The sequence below is a fragment of the Thunnus maccoyii genome, chromosome 12, assembly GCF_910596095.1.
Source record: "Thunnus maccoyii chromosome 12, fThuMac1.1, whole genome shotgun sequence".
Classification (NCBI taxonomy): domain Eukaryota; kingdom Metazoa; phylum Chordata; class Actinopteri; order Scombriformes; family Scombridae; genus Thunnus; species Thunnus maccoyii.
Window position 1 is genome coordinate 30,741,269 of NC_056544.1, and position 13,098 is coordinate 30,754,366.

At 34.8% G+C, this 13,098-nt stretch overlaps 1 protein-coding gene across 4 annotated transcripts; it reads right to left on the reverse strand.

Moving 5' to 3' along the window:
• Positions 1-90: 90 nt before the first annotated feature.
• On the reverse strand, positions 91-11,622 carry LOC121908917. 4 transcript variants are annotated; one of them, XM_042429250.1, is made up of 4 exons: positions 11,169-11,622; positions 8,250-8,549; positions 3,960-4,016; positions 91-499 (listed from the first exon to the last, which is right to left on the reverse strand). In XM_042429250.1, the coding sequence occupies exons 1-4, from the start codon at positions 11,302-11,304 to the stop codon at positions 351-353; spliced, it is 642 nt and encodes a 213-aa protein (XP_042285184.1). In that variant the 5' UTR covers positions 11,305-11,622; the 3' UTR covers positions 91-350. The 4 variants fall into 4 exon arrangements, with proteins under 4 accessions (XP_042285184.1, XP_042285182.1, XP_042285181.1 ...); XM_042429248.1 differs by having other exon boundaries at positions 3,960-4,019; XM_042429247.1 differs by having other exon boundaries at positions 3,960-4,034; positions 11,169-11,619.
• Between the last annotated feature and the right edge of the window lie 1,476 nt (positions 11,623-13,098).

The following is a 13,098-nucleotide window of genomic DNA, read 5'->3' on the forward strand; positions in this document are numbered from 1 at the left end:
CAGGATGAATAAAACGCAAAACAATAAATGTAATAAAGGTTTTAAAAATACCAAAAACTAAGTTGTTTTCTATATTTATTTTTATTTTTTGTATAATACAAGTCAAAGTTAAAAGGAGGAAACAAAACAAACCTGAGCTAAAAAAGTAACTGTTAAGGTTTAATTTGTAAATATATATGTGTATATATGTATTTATGTATTTAGCACAACTGTATCTAACTTGTGCATAAAGAGAGAAAAGGTAAAACCAACCACAACACGTCATAAGTGACATTTGTGAACACTGATCAAAGTGATAAATGAGATGAATTGATGAGATGTGATGGTGAGAAAAGGCGAGCAGAAAACAGTCAGTCAGCATGTGTGCAGTTGGTGGACGGTCCCTTGTTTCTGAGGATCATCAGCAGAGAGAGTCCACAGCAGTACACCAGAGTCTTCACTATCAGCACTGTGTACAGCACACAGAGCAGCTTCACCTGGTACTGAGACTGGAAGGACACTGACACACACACACACACACACACACACACACACACACACACACACACACAGGTCAGTCTTCTCTCCACACTGTTTCAGTCTGTTCAACTGTGGACATTTCATCACAATATCATCACATTTTCTTCAGTAGAACTTGGACTTTTCCAGACGGGACGACCAGCTTTACATGAAGACAGGGGTCGACTACAGTTTGACTGACAGCTCAAAGGCCCTTATTAAATACAACAAGTCAGGGCCGGACCCAGCTTTTTAGGGGCCCAAAACAGGATTTGATTTCCTGTTTTCAACTTAAATAACTTTTGAATCCACAACTAACTACAATTCAAATTACTTAAAGCTGCTATAATCAATATTTTTATAATAACCATGATGTGTCAGTGTGTAATGTGTTGGTTGTGGCTCGTAGTGATGAACCTACAGAGAATTATCAGTGACTCTGCAGCTCCTCTCGGCTTTACGGAGCTTTATAGTGAGTTTCAGCTCATTGTTTATCTGTCCGGCTGTTCAAAAGTTGTAAAGTTCACATTTGAGGAGATTTGTTGAGTATTATGAACTAAACCAAGTTCGTTACATTAGTACCTGTGCTGCCATGCAGGTACATTTTCATAGGAGCTGTAGTTTTTGTTTGCTTGTTGTTTAACATTTTGAATCACATAAAGGATTAAATTTCTAATAGTAAATGCTGTAGTGGAGCCGTTTGTCTTAGAATATGGACAGTAAACATCAGAACCTGTGGTTAAGGTTTAGTTAGGTTTAGGTAAAGATCATGGTTTGGGTTAAAATGACTTCCTCCTTAAGATGAGGGGAGCTGCATCGTCATGGTTACAATAATAAACACGTGGTTAAAGTTAGGAAATGATGGTGGTCGTGTTAAAAGAAACAAACAGTGTCTGCTGTCGTTTCTCTTGTGAAGACAGTCTCAGCTGCTCACAGAACAAAATCCATTTACATTTACCACATTTCTGTTGAGGGGAAATTGTCATAAATCCAAGAATTGTGTTGAATCTTTTACTAAAGTGAAATTATCTGTCGAAATCTGCTCAAAGATGTGACGTGAAGAATGCTGCCTGAAGGCTTTTATTGTGAAAGAGTCACAGGAAGTGTTTTCATTAACAGCAGATTATTATTGTGAAGGAGGAATGAACTTTATTCCAGCAGCAGGTCAAAGAAGACCATTTTTATCTTCATCTCAAACTTTGAACTCTGTCAAACATCTTTTTCTATTTATTATTTTCTCAATTTTAGTTATTAAATCAAATGTTAATAAAGTTTCACTTTTGATCTCTCCATTATTTGTCTCTTTTATGTTATATTTTTTTGTTTGTTTGTCTTCATCTTGTTGTATCATTGTGCTTCTGTGTTGCTCCTTTGTTCTCACTGTGTGGAACAACAGGAAACCTGCTGAAATAGCTGATAAATAATGTCAATGAAATATAATGTTTAAATCAAAATCAAACTCCTGTCAATACGTCATTGACACATCACTGTTTGATTATTCACAGGTGTTAATGTGAGAATTTATCAGCTCTATTCAAATATTTACAATCGTTACAGCTGCATTTAAACGAAGCAGAAACACAAACTCATATTAGTTTAACAGTGAAAGTGATGGAGAGCAGAGACGGACTGATATTATCTCAACTGGTTTTTAAAATGATTTGACTCTTATTTTTTAATCATATGTTTTCCTCCACGTCTCTGTTTCTCTGTGTGCTTCACTTTCACTTTCTTCATCTTGATTTTAATCTGGCAGCAGATCAAAAATCTGGGACACAACAAAACACAAAAACATTCATGGAACCACAAACACGTTCAGGTTGGTGGTGAATTTAGCAACACAGATTGTTCTCTGTTGTTTGTAGAACAGATGTGATGAAAATAAAAAAAAACTACAAATCCACAAAGCTCCTCCTGAACTGTGATTTTAACCTTTAAATGTTCCCCTTATATTTATTTAATCCACTTTAATAAATGAATTGAACTTCCTGCAATGTCTAATAATAATAATAATAATAATAATAATAATAATAATAATAATAATAATAATAATAATAATAATAATAATAATACAACTTTCAGCTTCATTTGCTTTTATACAAAGAAAACTGTATTTAAAAATATGTTTTTCAGATTCATTAATTTCTCTTTTATGTTTTTATTTTAGAGTTGTTTTAAGTCTAATATTCTGATGTTAATTTGTGTATAATATTCAATTATAATTCTAATGTTACAAAATCTACAATAAGAGAAAATGCAGCTTATTTGTAAATAACTGAATATTTATTCATGATTATTAAATAAAAGGTTGGTACCAAATACAACCTGCACCAGTCTACATGTTCAGCTGTTTTCATTAGGAAAACCAAAAGTAACTCTCTCCCTTTTCTTTATATAATATTTCTTTTTTACACATTATATCATATATTATTTATATCATAACAACTTTTGATTACACTTTAAACATGTAGTTTACATATCATTCTATTATATTACCTCTATCTGCTCTGTGCTGAGCTGTCAGTAATAAAACCTTTACACTGCTGCCCTCATGTGGCTGCAACAACACATTGCTTCTACTACTACTAGTCTCTTCAAACTTTTGTTTTCATGACCCCAAATGTGTATAAAGAGTAAATATATCATATATATGTGTATGTACAGAGAGACAGACAGAGACTCCTTCCATGTTAGTAAGATATATTCAATTCTTATTCCAATATTACAAAATCTACAGTAAGACAAAATGCAGTTTATTTACAAGTAACTAATCAGATTATTGAGATTATCACACTTGAAAATGACAATTGTATAACATGTTGTAGAACATATTAAAAACAATATAACTATACAATTTATAACAATTAAAATCACTGAAGGATAAAAAGCAAAGTCCAAATACTGTTTAAAAACACACAGGTTACTATAGATTTGAAGTTTTTACCACTCGGGGGCAGAAGAACTCCACAACAAGCTAACAAACTCCTCTCTGACATATTATGGTCTGTCTGCTGTTTGCTGCTGGGCAGGTAGTGTACAGTGGGTTTATCAGACAACAGCTGCTGCTGCTGGAAACACTGAGACTGAAGCAGACAGGAAATGTGCTGCAAAACCACAACTAGGAGCTAAAAGAGGCTAAAAAGCTCATTTAGTCATTAGATTCATTCTTAATATAAAACTATTGATTAGTGGAGCTTTAAGATATACTCCCTAAACTTGTTCTATCACCCTGGAGGCCTAAAACTGAGTATAGCGCCCCCAAAAGGTGTTATTTGTCAGCCTGTGAAGTGAAAGCTCTCTCAGTGGGACTTGTTGTGCTGTGGGACACTCTAACAGAATCAGGGAGTGTATGTTTAAATCCTTCAATGATGAGCAGAAAGTGAACAGACTGATATGCAGCCCTAACTGCAGCAGGACATTGGAGCTGTCAGAGCATGCAGAGAGGCAGCAGGTGATCTTACAGTCAGCTTGCTGCAGAGCTGGCAGGTCTGCTGGCTCTCTCTCTGGAGGACAGGAGGCTGCTGGAGCTGGAAGCTCTGAAACACAAAAGGAGTCAAATGTTTGGAGTTGCAGTGAGAAATGTCAGTGCTCTGCTCCTCTGCTCTCTCTGACAGCGTCTCCAGATGAAGCTGAATCACTGCTGAACACAGTCACCAAGCCTTCATTACCTTGTTCTGTTTGGGCCTCCACTGTTCCCCCCTCGTGCTTGATGATTCATTGAATAACAAAACCCAAATTAATAATACTATTCATATTTTATAAAATTACATTTACTAATTTCATAATTAATATATATTATTTAATAATATAGATTTTATATTTAATAGTTGTATTACTTTATCGTTGCTGTTTGTTTTATTATCAGTTTCTCTTATGAAGTTGTTTTTGTTAATAAAACAAACCAGTTTTTAAATTGTGGTGTTTCTGAAATCTTTCATCTTCTTCTAAATTGAGGTTTTTACCTGCAGAGTGTTTAAATTCACACTGTAAGAACATTTTTAACATTCACTTCCTCTCTGCAACATTTAAAAAAATACATCCTACATTTGTTATCATCAATCAGAGCAGCAGAACACAAACCACACTGAGACAAACAAGTCATCTTTACTTGTATGAAAAAGAAAATACACAAATAACATAAAAACACAAACAGTCAGACAATAACACAATAAAATTTCAAATATGTATAATCAAGCAACATCAGCAGCTGGTCAAAGCAGAAAATGCTGTTGTTTTTCTCCCAAAAACCTCTTTAATGTTTTCACACTAGAAAGCTCCTCACATAGAGGTGATAACCAACTGATGACAGTTATTTCTGCAAATACTTTACCCAAAGGACAATTGGAAATGTGAGCCCAAAAGTTGCTGAAGCCTTTCTTGAGTACATTTATTATTTACTTTTAAATTTATGTTGTGAACATCAGCAAAATCTTCTAGTATCTTTTATTCACTGAAGAAATGTAATATTTGTGTATATGTATATATTTAGTGTAACATTAAACGATACGACAAATGTAAAAAAAGAAAAAAGAGGTCCTTTTACTTTAAGAATAATTTATTTGCATGACCATGATCTTCTGACAACTGAAGGTAGTTTAGTTGACAAATCAGACGTTCAGATCAGAAAACACTCATATGTCTTATATTTGGAGGATACTGACAAACAGCCCCTTCTGTCATTTATGTATGAATACTCAGCAATGACAAGTGTAAACTGTAAAGCAGTGGTGGAAGAAATATTTAACTGTTTTACTTAAGTAAATGTACCAATAATACAGTATAAAATACTACTTTACAAGTAATGGTTTTACTTTCAAAATTACAGAAGTGTTATTCGCTAAATGTACTTAAAGTATCAAAAGTAAAAGTACTCTTTATGTGAATTGGCCTCACACACTGTTACATTAATCATATACATATATACAGAGCCTGTGAAAAGTATTCACCACCCTTGAAATGTTTCATGTTGTATTGTTTTAAAACATGGAGTCAAAGGGGATTTAATGTGGCTTTTTGTACACTGAAAAGTGAAAGTATTTCAAATATAAAATACATTATCAGCTTTACTAGTAAAATCTACATCTGAAAAGTAAGTAGTACTTATAGCTGTGAAGTAAATGTAGTGGGGTAGAAAGTAAAATATCTCCCTCTGAAATGTAGTGGAGTGGACGTATAAAGAAGCATAAAATGGAAATACTCATGTAAAATACCTCACAATTGTTCTTTATTACATTCCTCCCCTGCTGTAAAGTGCACCTTTGCTAAAAACTCCAAAAAAGAAAAAGTGACAAGACCTCCAGATGTGTGGCCTTTGTTGGTGGCTGGGCTCAGTTTGACTGTGTGGGTGGAGGGCTCAGTGGAAAAAAGGTTTACACACAACAAGAGAAAAGACCCACATGACAAATGAGAGGGAGGGAAGTTCATGAGTGTACAGCAGCAGGTGTGAATCTGTTCTTGGCGGTTATTAGGGCTCATATAAAACTGTTGACAGCGAATCAACACTTCCTTTCCTGCAGCAGACGGGCCGTGTGGGTTTCTGCTCAGCAGCCTCCACACTGTTCACTGTGGTTTTTCACTTTACTGACACAATGACGGTTACAACCATCAACTCTGGTTAAAGATTCGTTCCAGGAACTTCAGTATGAATTCAGCACTCGCTGTCTCAGTTTTAATCTGTGTTATTAATGTGTGAGAGAAGCAGCTGAAATCCTAAACTCAGAGCTGAGAAACTGACATCATTAAATAAAGGGAGACGTTCAAACTCCTGCAGTCTGCTCAGGTCCCACAGTCTGTACTGAGTTCACAAATACATTACTCAATAAGTTTAAACAAATAGATCAAAATAAAATGGTTGAAATTGTGATTGAGGTGTTGAACATCCTAATATAATAATAATAATAATAATAATAATATAATAATAATAACATTTATGTTTCCTATTCAGTAAAAATACAAGAGCACATATACACATATACATATGTTGGTGTGAACCAAGTTCATTTTCTCACATATTCCAGCTTAATTACAATAAATGATTGATTGAATAACAAAACCCACATTAATAAGAATATTACTATTGTACATAATTATATATACTAATTTAATAATGAATTAAAATTATTTAATAATATAGATTTTATATTTAACGGTTGTATTACTTTCTTGTTGCTGTTTGTTTTATTATCAGTTTCTCTCATGAAGTTGTTTTTGTTAATAAAACAAATCAATTTTTATATTGTGGTGTTTCTGAAATCTTTCATCTTCTTCTAAATTGAAGTTTTTGACTGCCGTGTGTTTAAATTTACAGTGTTAGAATATTTTTAACATCCACTTCTCTCTGCAACGTTTAAAAAAAAATACATCCTATATTTGTTATCATCAATCAGAGCAGATGAACAAATAAATAATCTTAATTTTCTTATAATCATATTATATGTGAATGTACCAAACGATTTTGTCTTGATAAAACTGCAAGAGCTGATCAGTGTTTTGTTGATTTAGAAAAAAATAAAAAAACACCCCCATCATTTTGACAAGATTCAGGCTTCAGTCCAGACTAATCAAGCCGCTGTGTGATCATTTTTATTGCAGCTGTAGCTTCAAAGCAGCTCTCTGCTGTTTCGTCATGTGTGTAAACAACAGTTTCTTCAGCATAGAGTTGTACATTCACACTTAAACAATTATAAAAGATAATATAAATATATAATAATATAAATAATCAGGGACCCATCACTTATTTTTGCATCATTTATTTTTGCTTCTCTTGACTTTGTTGTTTCCGTTTAGCTGTAAACTTTTCTTTGTATCTTCCTGTACATTTGCTTTTAGCACTATGTGAAAGTTTACTGAGATCTACTGACGACAAGAGTCAAATTACTTGTACGTTTCAAACTTGGCTAATTTAGTGGATTCTGTGTCTGATTATTTGTATTATGTGAAGCTAAAGTCAAATCAATAAAAACATGGATGATTATAAATGACAGAAACTGTGATGTTTCAGTTTATTGAGAATGTTACTCTGAATGACTTTGACAAACCTGCCACCCTCTGCATAATGTATTAAAAAGAAAATACACAAGAAAGAAAAAATACTGTAAGCACTTAAATATCTACCAGGTAACTAATGATTCAATTTCATTTTACACTATTATACAAGTCACGATTAAAAGTGGAATTAAAATAGAGCATCAAGATATTAATATTCTACAGAATTTACACTTTGTTTCTGTATGTGTGCGTGTGTGTATTTATAGTTTTAGGACAACTGTGTCTTAACCGTAAATTTAAACACAACACGTCATAAGTGACATTTCTGAACACTGATCAAAGTGATAAATGAGATGAATTGATGAGATGTGATGGTGAGAAAAGACGAGCAGAAAACAGTCAGTCAGCATGTGTGCAGTTGGTGGACGGTCCCTTGTTTCTGAGGATCATCAGCAGAGAGAGTCCACAGCAGTACACCAGACTCTTCACTATCAGCACTGTGTACAGCACACAGAGCAGCTTCACCTGGTACTGAGACGGGACAAAACCTGCTGGTGGAGCTGCTGGTGGCTCTGCTGATGGAGCTGGTGTGCGAGATGGTGATGGAGCTGCTGTTAGAGCTGTTGTTGGTGAAAGAAGAGCAGAAACCTCTGAAACAGAAAAAAGTGAAAAACAAATGTCAGTGCTCTGCTCCTCTGCTCTCTCTGACAGCGTCTCCAGATGAAGCTGAATCAAGCTGAACACAGTCACCAAGCCTTCATTACCTTGTTCTGTTTGGGCCACCACTGTGCCCCCCTTGTGCTTGACGTAGCAGTGGTATTTATATGTGTAGAGAGCATCCCGATCAACCACTCTGATGGCGACGGTGCGTCCTCGCTCTCTGAGCTCCAGTTGCTCTCCCTCAGCAGGGGGCAGATCCTCCAGCGGGCCGTTCTTCTTCTGTCTTTTCCAGGAGAACTGGACCACAGGAGGAGACATGGCTGAGGCCAGACACAGCAGGGAGCTCTTCCCCTCCAGGTTGGCTGCTGGGTACACGCTCACCACGGGCTTCACTACCTGCTTAACTGAAGTTTGACAGCAGCAACAAGCAGCACAGACACACATTCACACAGTCAACAGCAGCTTACAGCACCGCACTGCATTCAGTCTGATCCTGGAAACTACATGATCACTAAACTACTCATCAATACACCACAAACATCATCTACACTGACACATATTTTCATATATGTCATATATCTTCATCTGGATAAAAGTTGACAACAAAAAGTTCTGTTCATTAATATTTAAATTGTTACATATAATTCATTAATAACAATAAGAATATAAAATATAATAAATTTACATTTGTAGAATGTCGAATATTAACCTTCATCATAAAATAGGAATAAATTGTGTCTCCTATATTTTATGACAGTGATTCTCAACTGGTGGTTCACGACCCAAAAGTGGGTGGCAGACCCATTCTGGGTTCTATTCTATTCTACCCATTCTAGCTGGTCAAAAATAAATAAATAATATTTAATACGCATCGGATATTGGACTTGTCTTTTATTTTGAAAAAAATATATTCTCACAGGGAAAGATGTGCAGCAGTCTCGCGCCGTAGCCATGGTAACCATCATTTGATTGACGTTCACTTTAAGTTTGTGTTGACGTTCAGAGGCAATATGGCGAAGCAAAATATGACCCGGAGTATTTAAAATGTGGATTTTCGTACATTGAGGATAAAAAGGGATAGAAACCCCAGTGTTTGATATATAGTGAAGTGCTTGCAACTCAGAGTATGAAATAGGGCTGTGCGATTACTCGAATTTTATTTTCCATTACGATTTTGGCTACCCTCCACAGACTCCACTTCACTCAGCTGCCCGACAGACCCGCTGCTTCTTCCCACTTTAACCTGAGTAACAAACCGGCTGAGTGAGGTGGAGCCTGCGGAGGAAGCACCTGGGCCGTCAGGATGTTATAGTCCGTGGAGGTGCTGCGGTGTTCGGCTGCACAGATGGAAAACCCCTCGGCTGACAAGATGTACCACTCTGTTTGAAAAACCTTTTTCTTCTTCTCCTTTTTGGTTTATATCAGCGGTTGGCAACCAGCGTATTAGGTGTATTACCGCCACCCTCTGCCTCGGACTGTGGACCAAAGATTAAATCCTACACATTAATCCTGTCTGTCTAATAAAGTCAAAGAAAACTACTGCTCCACCCACTTGGCAGGATCATTAAAGTTTTAATGCTGAACTCCAGTCTTCCTAAGTTCCTCTCTTATATATTGTCTTTATTGATCATTAGTACAATCTATGATTGCATGTGTAATATTCTCCTCAGCCAGGTGGAAAAAAATATGTGCATATATCGGCATTGGCAATCGACAAAATGAGAGTCAAAAAGTAAATGTTGTGGTAAATAATCGTAATCTCAATATTGACCAAAATAATTGTGATTATGATTTTTGCCATAATATCTAATTTTGTGGCCTTATTTATTTTGTGCAGTTTTGATATTTATTTTAGTGTACATGCAGTTGTTATTGTCCTCCTCAGTTTCTTAATAATGTGCTCTGAAATGCACTTTGTGAATGTAAATATATGTATTTATGTTATAAAAAAAAGGTGACATACGTGTGTTTTCAAAGGATATTTTTGAAAAATAAATTTGCTTGGTTTGAATTCTATAAAAGTGGGTCGTGACTTAATGACCATGGGAAAATATGGGTCCCAGAGTGAGACCAGTTGAGAACCCCTGTTTTATGATATATATCGCTAAACTTTATGCCATGCTTCATCATACATGAGATTGAAAAACTATACATATGCACAGCAATACATGTGTACAGTATGTACATGTATTGCTGTTTGTTGTGTATGTACACAACAAAGATGAAAAAGATAATCCAGTAATACATAGTTTGTCCACCAGACAGCACTAACAAGTTTTCAGCTGTAAAATATCCTGCTTATTTCACACTTTGGTCACAATTCTTTTATAATAATAATTAAAAAAAAAACAAATATAGATGTTGGTATGGTCTCCAATATTTAACATTAGTCAAGCTGCATTTTATATCATAGTAAATATATCTTATAAAAAACAACATATTTACCTCCATATATACCATAACACCATATACCATAATATATCCATAATAAAATACTTTTATACTTTTTAATGTTGATTAAATTAGTGATTGTAGTTTCCATTGAAATGTAGTAAATGAAATGACGGACTGAGACTGAGAGCTTAATGAAATCAACTCTGAATCTGTATGAGACTGAAGAATCCTGCTCATCAATGAAATTTACTTAAATTATCTCAAGATTGTGTATAAAAAGTCAACAGATGATCAGAGCAGGAAAATCTTCCACAATCATTCATCTAGAATTTAATTTCTTTCAGGAGAGAAAGAAGAAGTTTCATTGAACAGCAGCTGATGAGAATACAGAATGAAATTAGAATATCAGTGATGAGTTTCTCTGAGTATTTGGTTAGAGTTTAAAGATTTTAGTTTCCAAGAAACATGAAGACAAACTCCTTTCTGATGCTTATTTAATGATAGAATGGTTGCACAATGAATTCTCTAATTATTATAGAAAATTAATGTGTAAATCCTGAAGCTGCAGAAAATAAACTTAAAAACTTGTTCAATAAAACAACTGAAGGAAAATGAAAGTTTAGTCTTACCTACATACAGTTTAGTTCCAGAGCCAAAGATGAGGTAGTCATCAGCTCCCACAGTGAATGTGACTGTGACAAAAACCTGTCTGCTGTTGAATGTGTCAGCTAAGGCGAATAAATCCAAATTATTAACCAGTATCATATTTCATCTCCATGATGTGTTTCTCTAATGTTCATATCAACATGACTGTCTCTTCTTTTGTTGTATTTCTCTTTATTTCAGCCTACTGAGGTAGAGAGAGGCGGGATCCTGCTACATTTCTAATCAGTCCAATACATGACACATGTTGTCTGTCAGTTTAATAAAATATGATTATACATCGGGATCAGTAGCTGTGAAAAAATAGAAAAATAACATAAATACAGGATATAAAATTCAGTCGCTCTGTAGCCTGCAATAGTAAAAAGTGTCCTCAATAAAAGTCAAAATACTCTTCCTGACTTGTACTTTATCCTCAGACTGTCATTTGAAGTTAGAATCCTTTAGATTTTGGTCCTTGTTGGTAACTTGTGTTTAGTGTTGGTAACAGCCAGTGTGTTATAATAATACATCTACTGGAGCTTTGACAGAAAAGCCTTATCGACCACTGGGGTCAGCAAACACATCTCATCATGAATGAATGAATGAATGAATGAATGAATGAATGAACTTCATTTATATAGCACCTTTCATGCACAGAATGCAGCTCAAAGTGCTTAAAAAAACCCCGAAAAAGACGTGTTTAAAACTGTACACATACACAAGGAGGAAAGGAGAAAATCAGAACAATGAGTGTTACTGTTTATAAAATACCATTAACATGGTTTCTTTGGAAAGAAAGTGGGGACAGTACATATGAAAAAGTCATTAAATAAAAATTAGAGAAAATCATAAAAGATTAAAACAGACAACTAAAACAGCATATTAGGGCCATCATAGGTTAAAAAAAAAGTAACGGGGAGGGAGGGAGGGTAATATTCTGAGGAAAAAATCAGAATTTTCAAGATTAAAGTCTTAAATTTATGAGAAAAAAATTTGAATACTCTCTGAGACTATAAAGTCATACGTTTATAAGAAAAAGCGTGTTTGAATAAAATAGAATAGTGATTGATGATCTATCGTATTTCTTTATCACAAATATCATTTGAATTGGCCGTAGATGTAACCAGTGATATTCTTACATCTGTCCATTGCGTTGTAGTTTTTGATGCATAAAAGCCATCACCATCATCCAAATCACTATGTTGTTTTCTTCTGAATAGACTCAGTTCACAGGAATGTTTCTTCAAAGTCAGGATGCTTCTGATAATATGGTAGTTCTGGGCTAAAATTATGAGTATTTCCTTGTTGCTAAATCCAATTGCAAAGTATAATTTGATTAGGTCATCTACTGCAGCATTGTTTCTCAACCCGTGGACTGCAGACCCCAAGTGGTATGTGGTGTAATTGCAAGGACTCTGTCAAACAATACAATATATATTTTAAAAAGATGCTATGGCCCTTATAGACATAATCTATATATACTCAAATAGTGACCCGAGCCTTTATTTACCTCAACTGCAGAAGGTATCAGTCCTTTATTTCTAATTCCCTATGTTTGATAAGTATAGTAATTGGTCATATTTTAGTGCGAAGCCACATTTTGATCCATTCTCATTTGCCCTGCATTACGCTGTTAATACAAACTCAACACTCCCTGTATCCATTTGAAATTAAAAGCCTTCTAGCGTTTCAGTGGACAGAATCCCTTCCTTAACAAGACTTTTATTGTGAAACATCTGCAGGTACGTGGTTCAGTATATGGCACTTAAAATGTAGCTACAAACACACAAACACACAAGCACAAAGAAAAAGAAGAACTGTTTTTGTTGTTATTAATTTTAGAATTAGCAACATGGAGAAATGGCTAAAACCAAACAAACGGCTGTCTATTTCAGACACCGGTCAAACAGACTC

What these genes read in the sequence shown, in the direction of transcription:
- LOC121908917 (XM_042429246.1), bottom strand. Translation starts at nt 11,304, where the DNA reads ATGATACTGGTTAATAATTTGGATTTATTCGCCTTAGCTGACACATTC. An exon ending in TGGAACTAAACTGTATGTAG is followed by an intron (nt 8,550 to 11,168) that starts GTAAGACTAAAC and finishes GTCAAACTTCAG; the next exon opens with TTAAGCAGGTAGTGAAGCCC. An exon ending in GGTGGCCCAAACAGAACAAG is followed by an intron (nt 8,136 to 8,249) that starts GTAATGAAGGCT and finishes TTTCTGTTTCAG; the next exon opens with AGGTTTCTGCTCTTCTTTCA.